Source organism: Diadema antillarum, unplaced genomic scaffold (genome assembly GCF_040938485.1).
Source record: "Diadema antillarum isolate AM-2024a unplaced genomic scaffold, OU_Dant_1.0 scf00000186, whole genome shotgun sequence".
Classification (NCBI taxonomy): Eukaryota; Metazoa; Echinodermata; class Echinoidea; order Diadematoida; family Diadematidae; genus Diadema; species Diadema antillarum.
In genome coordinates this window covers 719,941-734,338 of record NW_027271075.1, presented here as the reverse complement: position 1 = coordinate 734,338, position 14,398 = coordinate 719,941, and the positions used below count along the sequence as shown (strand labels likewise).

Here is a 14,398-nt window from a genome sequence, read left to right as displayed (position 1 = left end):
ACGAGTGAAGTGGTAACGAAATAACAATTTCGTCAAGAAATTGTCATTTTGTCGACCATGCAAGATACCATGCAACACTCGGCGCCCCATACTTAACCATGAGTTCATCCTCGAAGTTAAGAATCACCGTCTTAAGGCAACTGTAATCTCCTCGCAAGTCTTCCACCTACTAAACGAATTTATAAATAATTTCTGCTTTCAAGTAGCAATGAAAAAAAGGCATTCTTTGCATCAGAATTATGGCAATTCCACCGACCTGTAAAAGAATAAATGAATAATTTTTATTTAAAAGTCGCGATGAAAAAACAAACAAACAAACAAGTATCCGTCGCATTAGAACTATTGAATTGTGACAATAAATTAGTAAAAGATATTACAATAGTAGTTGTGTTTGTTTGTTTGTTTGCTTGATTGTTTGTTTGTTTTTTCTGTGGTGTTGGTTTTTTAGGGGGGAGATGACGTTTATAATAGTCTGTTTGTACGTACCAACGGGAGAGTAAGGTTGTGACGATGACACAATCGCCTCATCTACTTTGCTTTGCGAAACATCAGAGTCCAATTATTCTCTTATATTTCATGTCAGAGTATCATGAAGCTATTACTTCTCGGTTTGCTGTTTGATCTGTGCTCTATGTTTCGAAGCCAACTTTGTACTAGTAAATGGAGTGGCTTCGCCTTCGTACCCAGCGCCAAACATGCGCCTCCCCAACCTGAATAACGACCAGCATAATATTAGATTATAATTGACGAAAATATATCATTTTGTTCCCTTGTGCCAGTTTTGCGGCATAGATTGAATGAAAGCAACTCGACATGATGTGCTAAGAGGCCCCCAGCCTCATCATTTCATCTACGGTTGTGATGTAAAATACCCATCTCGTAATTGGACGTTTTTATTTTGCATGGAGCAACCTGAAAGGGACATTATAAGGGGAGTTGGGAAAACTTTGGTAATGAGGGTTGTCACTGTTCAGTTTCACCAGTGTAGCGATCATGTGGCACTGATGTTATGTATCTTATGTATACCAAAGGCTGTTTTTCACAGTCTGAAAGCTTGCCCCATTACATTGCTGCCATGGCAACAACCCATGCAAGCGAGCTATAGATTCCAAGGCAATGAACCACACTTTCATGCGAGAAAGATGGCTTCTTTATTTTTCCAGCAACCAGAAAAACCTGCCTCGGCACGTATAATAAAAATTATCATCTTACAGCAACTGCAACTGCGGTATAAATACACGTACATGCAAACTGGATCACACTCATGACATTGTGTGATACAAGATTTGCAAAAGCTGCAAAGCACGTGAAAGAAATTGTGAATTAGTCAGGTCGCCTGATTATGGCCTGAATGAACTGTTCATATACGACACCTATTAGAAAATAACACAAAGTTTTAATGTTGAATAGCTGGTTACCGGGTCCTTAGGGGAAAAAATTACGGTGCATTTATAGTAAGACCAGCCAACTTATTACTAATTGAGAGAGCAATCACGCACGAAGAACCACAAGTGATCACTCTCTGTTAGAGTCTCGGAGAAAACTGGCGTTGACATTCGGCCATTCGTGAAAGTGTTACAAAAACCTAATAGGTTGGTTTATCAATGTACTCAAATCGATGGCTTTTGTTTTCCCTCGGAGCCCGCAGTATCGAGCTGCTCATATCCCCTGTTTCTGTTCCATACTCGGAACCAAGTTTGCATTCGTGAGCTGTGTGCATGCCTTTAATATACATAAGCAACACATCAGTGTCTAACGGTTACAAATCGTCATTCCGTAGGTTCATTGTCCCAAAAGATTGTTACTCCAGAGGTTCATTAGTCCGAAAATGAAATGAGGTTCGATATTCCAAAGGTTTGCTAATCCGAAAATTAAATAAGGTTCGTTATTCCGAAGGTTTGTTAATCTGGAAACGAAATAAGTTTCATTTCATCTTCTGTTCATTTTCTTAATAACGAACCTTCGGACTTTATTTCTTTTTCGGATAACCGAGCCTTTGGAATAACGAACCTTCGATACATCTCCACAAATTTCTATAAATCAATGAACCCTGTTTCATTTTCGGATTAATAAACATCTAGGTATAAGGAGTTGCGTGTTTCGGATTAACAAACCTTCGGAATAACGAATATCATTAGCTAACAGCAGCAGCAACGAATAAGATTACACTGTAGTAGTAAAACGATGCGACCACCATTGCATACTGATGGCCGATAAGAGAAAGGAATCTTGAAATCCTGAAACAAGGACAAGAAAATGCATACGAATAGTGGCGGATCTACGGGGGTGGGGTAGGCGATTTACCCCCTTTGGCTCCTTGTTTTGGTGCTTGTCAGCAGGTTTGAGCTGTTAAAGCCATTTCTTCTGCTTCTTCTTCTTCTTCTTCTTCTTCTTTTTCTTCTTCATCTTCTTCTTTTTTCTTTGTTGGGGGTTGGGGGTTGGGGTCTTGTTATGACCCATCGTCATTGGGTCAACTCGACCTATACTACTTAGCAAAACGCTAGATCCGCCCCTGACGAACATACACTCATGAAAACACACACACACACATACACACACACACACTCTTACACACACACATACACATACAAACACACACTCTTACACACACATTGTCACATATCGTATAAATACCACTACTTGTACTGATACATAATCGAGACAAACAAACAAAGATAGAATACCTCCGTGTTCTCTTGAATGCAGCTTTTCGCGTTCAACACGAGAAAAATAAAAGTAATATCGAATTATATTTTGCGTTCCTTTGGACTCGGCGAGGAGAGGTTGACTGTACTTTGTATAATAGGTACATACATAGTACTGACCTTCTATTTGCTTTGTCCTGTAATGTTTCACGCTCGTCGCCACTGATCAAGTCCACCATGCTCCTATCATTCTCTTGCCAAACCAGCCAATTTAAAAAATTGGAGTGAACTCGTAACGCCTGAGCGGCATTGTATTTAGCCCCCAGGCCGTGACGCGCTTCGCCCTTAGACACTTCAGCGAGTCATTTTGAATTCAAAGCACCTATGTTATGCACAGAGAATAATGTGGAGTGAATGGCGACATGTCCATAGTAGCCCATCGTAAATTGGTATATTGATTAGGAAGTCAGAGAGTCCATCTATAGCGCCCACAATTGATACACATCTCAACCCAATATAGAGTCATCCCCCACAGTCAGTCTTCCATTTATCCAATTTATACTTTACCAAGTGCGAATGTCATGAAATCGGGAGTCTGAACAGCAGGTTCGGTTGACCACTCTATAGTATACACTGAAATCAAAGGCAATTATGAACTTCTCTTTACAAATATAAGCACATTTTGTTCTTGTAGACCCTTTGACAGTGGTGAATTTGAAAAAGATATAATTGAGTAAAAATCGATTGGCAAGAATTCTATTCTTGCGGTTCTTACACAGAGAGAATGTTGCGTCGTTTCAAAAGTACTCTGCTGAAAATGTGTGATAGACGCGCCCCTTCTTATATCCGTGTGTCAAAAAAAGTGAGGAGTACCCTGGCTAAATGAAGATTATTCGATAATCGCACAAAATAATAACTTTAGAAAACAACTTAGAAGAACCAATTAGTATTTTCAAAATTGGACAGACATCATATACAGAATTGTGATTTCATTAATATGAATTTGAAACAAATTCTTAAAGTATTGATCGATGTAAAATTTTATCTTCTCTGTCTTATTGTTGTATTTGTTTTATTGTTTCTACATTGTATTCTTGGAAAAAAAAAGTTGCAGAAATAAAGCGTAATCGAATGTTTTGTTTGTAAAATGTCTCGGACGATAGGTTGTATTAGGAGAATGAAACATTTATTTTTGTATATGAATCACTGAAGAGTATATGTCTTATCCTGATGATATACCTCACACTGTTCATTACACCAGGGTTCTTGGAGAAGCTGTACGAAAAAGCAAATCAAAACAAAACAAAACAAAACAAAACTGAAAAGGGTAATATACAAAACTTCAGAATTAGCATTCACAAATACGGGTTGTACTTTGAATAAGGATTAGTTTACATCCCAACATTTGTTTGTTGCGCTCACTAAAGCAATAATCAATGCAAGGGCGTACATGTCAATATTGTATTTGGAACCAGGGTTAAACAAAGTACGTAGAATAAATTATAGAACACGATATTAAATAAAGTGTTCTCTCCAAATACCCTGTCCAAGGATGAAATATAAAGGAAAATAATTCATATATAGGTTTCCGCCATCTTGTGCAATGCACTCCCTTATTGTATTGTACTGTTCAGAATGCACGTCCTTCCTTGCTTTCAAAGATATTGCAAAACTTTAGAATTGTACTTGATAATTATGCAATAGAGCGAAAACGAAAAGCGGATGTCTGTAAGCATTTAATTAGTGGGGATGGGTTTCATGTTTCCTTTCTAGATTTTTATGTCTTTGTTCAATGCGTGCGGATTCCCGGGTTTCATCCCCCTTCAATTATGATATCGATATTCTGATATGATTATGTACATTTTCATAATGACTGTATACAGTGTAATGTTTGAATCACTCTTTTCACTCTTTGTAGTAAAAAATATGATACTGATATATATAGGTATATAAATAATATATATATATATATATGTATATATATATATATTAATATATATATATATATATATTGTTATTTCGCGTTTCGTAATGTTGCATGTATTTTCATGACGTGCAATCATTGTCATTGATTATTAACCTGCATATAAGGGCGTCTCTGGAAAAAACAGTTTTGTGTATATATACAACTGAATAGGACCAACTCTGCGGGATGAAATGAAGAATACGGATAAATATAAAAAGATTAGATGAATCAACTTTACTTACATATACTAAGTGCACATTAAATTATTCTAGATTACGTTTTTTTTTTTTTGTGCGTGTTTTTTTTTAACGTGATAACGATCTGACTGTCTTAGAACTCAATCCAAACGTTTACCACCTGATTGCACCATCATGATCGACCTCACACGCCCTAACTATCGTATGAAGAAACTTTGGTAATCATTATGAAGGCCGTACGCAAGTCATTTCATGAACAAATCAAGATTACAAAGAAGAATATACACAATCACTTGTCAGACATCACAGAAAAAACAAGAAGGGAACTACACCTCCAATGACATGGTACCATTGCCATAAAAGATTGCGAGGAAATTATGAGTCTATTATAAATACAAAACACTTCTATTCCCGATCTTGTTATCAAGGCCGTCATCAATGTAAAATAACGTCGATCCCTATGTCTCATATCAGTAATGATGATGACTACAATAATGACATTAATAATGATAATGAGAGTAACGATGATAGTAAAATAAGTGCTTGTAGTAGTAGTAGTAGTGATAATGATAATAATAATGATAACAAGAATAGCAAAAAAAAATAATAATTATGGAGTAGTTAAGTATAATTCATTAATTCATTTATCTATTCATGCATATCAAAACAATTGATGGTTTATTAAAAAGGATTCAATGCCAACCTTCGACAGAGCTTCCGTGAGAATGGGATTAAGAGATCCTTATCCCCTCCCCCCCCAAAAAAAAAAAAAAAAATGAATAGTGCTGAACGAGCAAAATGAGTAAGGAAATAAAATGATATACGAGAAAATACAATATAGATGGTCACAATAGAATGGATGAATGATTTACAAAATAATCATCTGCTCACTTAAGTAATCACTTAGCATTATCAATTGATTACTTGATCATCAATATAGTATCAATATTATCATTATCTTTATTCATCGTCCATCAATTAATGAGCTGTCTTCTCTCTCACCCAGACTCATCCCGACCAGATGCGAGGGGCGACGAGGAGAAAGCAGAACGACCTTATGCACCGCCAGATCAAGGCTTTCGAGGCCACGCTGCAATGTGTTACGGAGCGCCACGACACGGGTGCGCTCTACCTCATGCTCACCAGGGTAGTGCCTTGTAAGTCCGTGTATTGCCCGATTCAATTAAGCTGGATATCATTAAAAAGAGAAGCTGTATTTAACATTCCTTATAAAGAGTGAGGACAGTTGGAATGGTAAGAGTGATGCAGAGAAATTAAGCTGGATATCATTAAAAATAGAGGCTGTATTTCATATTCCTCAGAAAGAACAAGGACAGTCGAAGACTCATCGATAATGGGTGAACTGCGGATGGGAAAGAATAGCAGCAAAATAAATCAGTCATAAATGTTTTAGTGTCCTAATTGGAAGAGTTCCAATCCCAAAACAGGTTAAGCGAGATTACACCAAAAAAAAAAAAAAAATAAAGTAAGTCCATCATCGTAGCAAAATAAGGCATTTTCAGTGATACTTCGCCTGTTACAGAACAAGGAATGTAGGCCCTACTTGAATTTATAAGTAAAAATTTGTCATATCTTACTATTTGTCATTTGTTTTTCGCAGGTAAATATTTATAATAATAATGAGAAGAAGGAGAAAGCAGATATTTCCTCGTTTCGTCCAGAATATGTGATTACCGAATACACAAAATTATGTGCCTTTTCTTCAAGCTGAGCACATTCTATTACAGTGTCGAACTCTTTTTGCCCCCATCGGCAAAATTATATGTGCACTGTTAAATACATTATTTTTAAGATGGTATAGTCCTGAGCAGCTTAGATTTTTATTTTAAAATACACTGTATATTTACAATAAAATATACCTGACATTTTTAACCCTGAACAGATCACTTGTGATTACACATCAGTAATCTAATTGCTAATTGCGTTTGCCGACCAAAACCTCTACTTGTTATGATTAATATTGTGCTTCGATCTTCAAATACAGAGTGTATGTTAAAGCAACTGACATGCCTTTACACTTCACTTACTAGATCTTGCACATAGTCTACACAGTTGAAGATCTCAGGACTTGCCTTGGTTATCATGCAACAGGAGTCATCAAATTGATGTTTACATTTGTAATTAACTCTTGTAATCCCCAAATTTTACATGGCCAGCTAGATTGACTGATACAAACGTAACGTCGATACATGTTATCTTCGGATCCTTTGAGCTTAAACATGTACACGATAATTTTAGTGGGAGCGTTTTATTTGTGCTAGTTGGTTTTGTTATCTGTTTGAAAATCGTTGATAACCCTTCCAACTTAAAAACAGGAGGTAGAGCAGTATATGTATCGCGCTAATGGGTCAGTATTCCCTCCCCTTCCCTTCCCCTCCCTCTATGGATCTGTGTGTGTTTGTGTGAGTGTGTGTGTGTGTGTGTGTGCGTGTATTAATGTGTATCATAGAAGTTCAACCTGCGACTTTGCATTGCGGCGAATGATTAATGTAGATACCTACACGTACATAGATGTATTATTATACAGCCGTCGGAATGTCAACTACCAAGTAGGCCTAATGCACGCCGCAGTCAGGCTCCAGTGAAACATACGGGGGGGGGGGGGGGGGGGGGGGGCAGTGGGGCTGACGGCCGGCCATCATGTGTTATCTAAAAATTAGGAGTACTGTCTGGATTAGTGCACAACACTGGGAGGATTATGAATACCGTTATTATCATTTTCCATTAACTTGCATTTGTTGGGACAAGAAAATAAGCAGAAAGCACTAAACGATAACATATGGCATGTTCCTGGCCACAGGGTTTCACTTACTGCCTGTTATTACGATCATTTTCACCCTGTTCCAGACAACCAGACAGTGAACGCTGTCGACGAAGTCCATCACCAAATCAACAGGTGGTACGCCGAACGGGATGGGAACAACGACGACTTCACCGTGTCGGACCGCTTCATGACTTTTGCACAGGACATCCAGTACCTGAAACAGATGAAAAGCGTCTTCGACGAACGCATCTACTCCGTGCTCTTTGAGTTCTACTACGAGATGGTGATGGAGGAGATCCCGCAGGCCATCCGGCTGGTGGAAAAAGGAGGTGGAGCGCCCTCTGTGCGGGGTTCCACCCTCTTGGTAATGTCCAATATTGACAATTACGCAGCCCTGCAGGATTCCATGCCGGTGAAGACGCTGTACGACATCTCCAAGGACTGCGAGAAACTCTTCGAGATCATTCACCAGCTCCAGCAGGTCGATGTCAGCTGGGGATCGCTGCTGCACTCGGGGGATGTCAACACCACTTTGTTCGATCCGGATTCGCTGAAAGACGTCATCGCTTTTCCAAATCACAAACGCTTCGAAGCTGTTCTGAGGCTCATCCCGGACTTGCTGCGCAAGATCCACAGGGCCGTGGAACTATCGAAGAATTGGTGGTATCAGGCGGAGCGGATCCGGCGGCGATTGCGAGGTCAGAGGATCAGGGAGAAAAGGGAACCCTTGACCACACAGGGCGCGGAGGACGTTGAACCTCTTGTAGACAAGCAGACTACACATATGGACAGCAGCCAAGAGGAAGAGTTACCACGAAAATCGCGTAAGCCGGCGAAGCATCCAGAGAAGGTTAACAGAACTCCTGCTCCACGTCAGCCACGTCTTGCCTCGCCCTCATCAAGCGATGACGAATATGATGAGAACGAAATACCACAGCACGACCCTACACCGCCTGCGACTCCTGAACTACTGCTGGAGCGTCGGGACAATTCGGAGGAAGGAGACGTTCCAGGGCGACTGGCGAAGAATCCACTCACCTTCCCGACTGTCATCGAAACCATCGATCAGCGCGTTAAGGAATTATCGACGTCCATCGCGCTTAAACAGATGGATCTCGTCAGCGACACCAACGAGGTCGATTTTTTCACGAGGCGTCATCAACGCATCCGCAGACTGCGGGGCAACCTTTCCCGGACAATCAGCGCAACGGAAGCGATGCACGCCGAACTGGTCGGCTACAGAAAGATGAAACAACGGCTGGTCGAGCAGCTTGTTGAAATGCGGGATCCCATGGATAGGAGACGATTACGTGAGAAGCTGAAGATCTTGGAGAAGAGAGTCAAGGACATTCACGAGCTGTCAGAAGTCATTGACTATCGACATCAAATTATGTCCAGCGACTTGCGACTAGAGTTGGATATAAAGGATACATTCACAAGGTTTGTTGAACATGATTATCTAGGAGCTTCTCACACAACTGATATACACCCATATTCATGCACACACACAATGTAAAAGGCACAAGCATGCACTGATGCAAATGGACATGGTATTATAATTGCCTCTTTTCACTTATTTTTTAAAACATTGCTGCACAGGAATATCAGTTATATTAACCTATTACCTCCTGTGCAACGAACGAGAAAACCATCTTAGTCATGACCAAAGTCCGATGTTAATCGATGATAGCTATAATGATGATAAATCAAAATGCATTGCGAATGATAGTAATGGCAGTAATGAAAAAAGTAAAATTGGTTCACTATGTAATTGCAATAATATTAGCAATATTGAGAACGCGGGTTAAAGGAAAAAAAAACATTATTTTTGTTTCGTTTTGCACAGACACATGAATGAGGTTCAGGGTCGCGTGGAGGACCTCAAATCGGCCATCCAGGAGGAGAAGGAGGAGCGGGATAGGCTGGAGCACGAGCTCATCCTGCTCAGGGTGCAGACCGGCTTGGACCTTCTGAACGATGTCGACGCAGTCGACGAAGACGCATTCATAGATTCTTCTGCTTTGCAACCTAGAACGCGCGCCAACGGGTTGACCATGGTTGAGCGCACGCGTGATCGCAGCGTTGACGGTTGGATGCCAGATCTCCTGCCGCAGGGGAGAACTTCTGGGCAACAAGGGGACGGGAAGTTGCAAGAGCCGCGGCGGGGAATCTTAAGGCAGCCGCGATCGATGAAGCCGCAAAGCTTCTCGGATGAGGATGAGAGAGATGCGGCTCGGAGCAGACGCGCGAGGAAGGCAGGAGCTGACAGACCGACGCACTCGTGGGATGGAAAGGGAATATTTACGAGGGAGACCGGGGAGTCCAGAGACTATGGTAGCAACTCTGTATCGCACTCCAAACGACGGCTACACCCATCGAGGTCAGTTGAGCCAAACGAGCAACACAGAAGACCATGGCAATATGTGCCTTACGATACAGTGAGTGATGACGACTACGGTGATGACGCCGAGAGTGACGACGGTTATGCGACAAACAACGGTCACAAGGCAAACATGCCTCGCCATAATGATGCAGACAACGCCAGGCCGTCACAGGAAAGGAATAACATGAGACGCAAGCAACCGTCAAGGGACATCGACCAAGACAGCGATCCTCACGATGTGACAAGAAGAGGCAGAGATGGCACCGACAAGATCCCCCGCGAGGTCTCCCGAGAGATGCGGACTCAGCGACAGAAGAAGGCTCAAACGCGGAAGAATCCCAAGACGCTGCAACTCGAGAGCGAGAGGGACGGCGAGCTCTCTCGAATGTCGAACCACCGTCAGCACCCGAGGATGTACGATCCAAAGCGAGAGAGCATCGACAGCATCGACAGCAATCGGTCTCCGTCTACCAACGCCGACAATCCACGGGGACGCGAGTTCGACGGGAGGCAGACGAGGCAATCGATTAAACCGTTGGGCCAGACAGACAGAAAGAAGCCGAGATCGCGGCAGCCGGATCTCCTCTCCCCATTCTACCAGCCGACGAGCAATTCGAGAAGAATCCCCTAGGTGTGTCGTCTCCCAACCACGCAAAGCAGCCAGACGTGTCGATAAATACGTACTTTCACACAGAGATAACGCGCAGCATTCATACCTGGCGTCACGTTATGTCTTGCTTTGCTTTGTTTTACGGGGTGGAAAACAATGGATGAATTAGACTGATATAATACAGTTCACGTGACCAGTTTCATATCCGTGCGTATGATTTTAATGCACGTGTAACACTAGAATGTACATGGATTTACAGTCCCCCTTGAAGATAATTTCATAGCAAGATAATAATAAACGAAACAAAAACGCTCAAGGTAATTTGTAGATAAGTGTGCAGATGGTTCTGAGTCCTGTTGACATTCTGTTTGACGTCTTAACTTTCAGGGCAAGAATAATAAAACGTTTTAATATTACGTTTAAGAATCTGGGGGAGGGGGGTGAAACACAAATGTACAGAATTTCCATAAATTGCCATGGTGAAAATGCTATGCTCCATCAACATTTTAAGACCAGCAGTGGGTTTTACATCAATCTTGTTGAATTAAGCAGCTGTTTTTGACATGAACGGTACTGCTTGACATCGGAAACCATGTTTAAATCGAGAGATTCGAGAAAGCCGATTGACACGAAGAATTGGTGTATCAGACGACGGGAGAAAATGTTTAAGAAAAATTATGAATCATATCAAATTGGGAGAGGGGAATATGTTGATTATGTCTCAACTCGAAGTGACCAAACTGCCAAGTAGCACTCAAAGTACTGCAAGTTAATGCTTCATAGACCATAGATCGTTCGGCAAGTGTCAGAATGGAGAATGTTCCAAAATATATGCAATTTGTATTCTGTCAACTGCATCCGAATGGCATTTCCCAGATTCATAGGCCCCTCCCCATTTTGTTTTTATCAAGCAAGTGTCGAAGGAGTGTTCCACTAGCAGTTGACAAAATCAACGAAGTGCCTACATTACGTGCCTTTCCGCCATGTTTGTGATATAGGGAGACATTCATTAATTTGAAAATAGAATATAATTTTATATAGACATAGGTCTCTTGTTCAAGAAAATTAATATATATGCTTATATACCTCATATAATAATAACTATTTAAATACGCATCAATATATACGCATGTTGTTTGAAACGTACGCAATTACGTTCTTCGTGATCTATTTTATAGTCAGTTTTTATAATTGGTGAAGCGATGAAGCAATCATTCAGCAGATGCGATTGCAATATAACTTTATACAATGCAATATAACATTAAACAGATATTTTGAGGTTGTCAATTCATACCTGAAAACATTTGCATATTTCTAAAAATTACAGTTATCTACACGGATTCAATTTTGCATACCTCTTTATTATTATCATGTCAGGCAAGATTCACACAAGCTTGTAGACTGCTAGAAACAAAACTTTGTCGTCAGGGTAAGCATAAACTGCTGGTAAAAGGCTTCACTTGTGTTGATGCAGCGCCATTTTGACATTTGTTATTTGCTTGTACGTTCTTCTAAGTCTATATTCATGGCAATCAATTTGATCCCTGTCCTATCATAATGATGTATTGATATGCCGCCTTCTGAGCCTTTCATACGACTAGCATTTATTTGGCAATGACAGGGAGGGAATGCTGAATAAAATCTCGAGCAATCGTCTTGGTTGCCATGGTTAAACTATTGCGAAGGGATCATTCGTGAAATCTGAATACTCGGATAAACCTACATGAGATCCAACGGCAATATGTTTACATATGAGTTATTATGACGACCTATATATTACAGGCTATTGAAATATACTTTGTGTACACGTCACAGTGCTGTCCTATAACTGATTTATAATTGATAACCGATTTCATGAAGTACGTATCATGACTTGTATACTGGAAATGCTTTTATTTGATCATTATTTATGCAGCATACTTTTGCAAAGGGAAAATGCTAAGTGATATGAGGTAGATTACGTCCTCCACAAAGCCGCACTCCGTCGTGCTCCGTGCGTTCGTTCAGCCATCAAAAAGACATCTTTTAAAGGGATGGTATAATTTGAGATGGAGCTTCGGGTTTCTAACTTTTTGTTGAAATGATGAGAAACCTATTAACGACTGTTAAAGAGCATACAATCATTCTAAGAGGAATCTAAAGTTCATTTGGTGAAAATTCAATTCAAAAGAGGAATCTAAAGTTCATTTGGTGATAATTGGTTTTGCAATGGCTGGCATATCAAAAAACAAAGAGGTCATAAATATGAGGTGGGACCCACTTTTTAGTAGGACCACTTTTACTTTGTTTTGGGATTATCTCAGGTACTTCTAAACCGATTTTTATCAAATAAACTTTGAATTCCTCTTAGAAGTGTAATGCATGCTCTTTAATATTTCTAATTGGTTTCTGATTATCTAGCAAAAAGTTACAATCTGAATCCCCCATCTCAACCAAAAATATATCATGCCTTTAATCCTGCAGCACGGTAGACAATACTCCGCGTCCATCGTAATTCAAAGTGCATATACGTATATGTAATTGTGGTATATGCGCGCAAAACCGCCTGCAAGTTTAACGAGGTAGTATATAAATCATCACTAATACCGAGGCGTCACAGTAACAAAAACATAATAACCAGGGGAAGTGTCATTCCACTGAGTGGGATACTGCTCACAATAAATTCGAACGAATCATGTTTATTTCAAGGTCAGCATTAATAAACACAATCTCATTATAGTCATATACGTTGATCCTTATATAATATTGGATGGCCTTGAGATTAATACAAGGAAATATTGGACGAGCTATGCACAAATATTGGACGAGTCGAAGACGAGTCCAATATTTTGCTTAGCGAGTCCAATATTTCCTTGTATTAATCGAAAATAGGACATTCAATATCATCATTATTATCCTACAGAGGATTTTAGTAAAGAATGTTTTCACTCAGGCCTACCCTTTCTGTCTCCGACTCCGAGTGCTGTGTGGTCTCCTACTGTGTAGTGATCCTGACATGGGGTATGGTATGTTGATGTAGGCCTACACTCTTCAGTGCAAGTTAATCCACTTCAGTCTCTGATAAAACAGTGATCTATGTATCAAAGGTAGCCGTCGTGTTACTGTTAGACCGAGATCTAGCTAATTTAGACCAAGATTAGATGTATTTGTATCCGAGATCTGAGAAACAATTCACGTCACATCTACCGTAGATCGTGAAAGATCGAATTAGGCTACTACCACAACTAGTAGTCCTACTGTAGTGTGTACGTACACGTCGCGGGCATTCAGTATCGATTATGCATTATCGCGCATGCAAATGCAAGCGGCGGCCGGCTACATGTATTTGTATATCGCGCGCGGGCTATCCACCGAACTAAAACATGTTTTAGTTCGGTGGGGCTATCTAGCAGTATAGCGCTGAGCATGCAGAGCTGCAGATCAATCGTCGCCTTGCGCCTGCATGCACACAAAAAAATGCAACTTATTTTCATCAAACCTAAATTTAACTTCCTGTTATGAAAGTGATATTTTGAAAAATTGTATGAAAAACAATTTCAACTGATTGATATATGAAATTTGTTTGCATGAACACAGAATTTTAGAAGAAACGATATTCTAGTTAATTCGTGATTGACCAATCACAGACGTTTTTGCTTCATATTTCAGGTTATCTCGTATATATCTCAACCAATCACGGTGCAGTTTATAAAAACTTTGGGGAATCCCCCTCTTGCCGTCCAATATTTTAAATATTGGTCGCCTCGGCAAAAAATATTGGTCGAGTTCAACAAACTTTTTAAGTGGGTTGAAGGTTATGAGGTGCGTCGACA

At 40.3% G+C, this 14,398-nt stretch overlaps 1 protein-coding gene across 1 annotated transcript; it reads left to right on the top strand.

The window, feature by feature from the left end:
- Window positions 1-5,829: 5,829 nt before the first annotated feature.
- LOC139723323 (uncharacterized) lies at window positions 5,830-10,607 on the top strand. The gene is made up of 3 exons (XM_071634584.1): window positions 5,830-5,965; window positions 7,677-9,033; window positions 9,440-10,607. The coding sequence occupies exons 1-3, from the start codon at window positions 5,830-5,832 to the stop codon at window positions 10,605-10,607; spliced, it is 2,661 nt and encodes an 886-aa protein (XP_071490685.1).
- Window positions 10,608-14,398: the final 3,791 nt, after the last annotated feature.

Bases quoted from the DNA above. Each gene is read 5' to 3' on its own strand.
- LOC139723323 (XM_071634584.1), top strand. From the start codon at position 5,830: ATGCGAGGGGCGACGAGGAGAAAGCAGAACGACCTTATGCACCGCCAG. The intron at 5,966-7,676 runs GTAAGTCCGTGT...ACCCTGTTCCAG, and splicing joins GCTCACCAGGGTAGTGCCTT to ACAACCAGACAGTGAACGCT. The intron at 9,034-9,439 runs GTTTGTTGAACA...CGTTTTGCACAG, and splicing joins ATAAAGGATACATTCACAAG to ACACATGAATGAGGTTCAGG.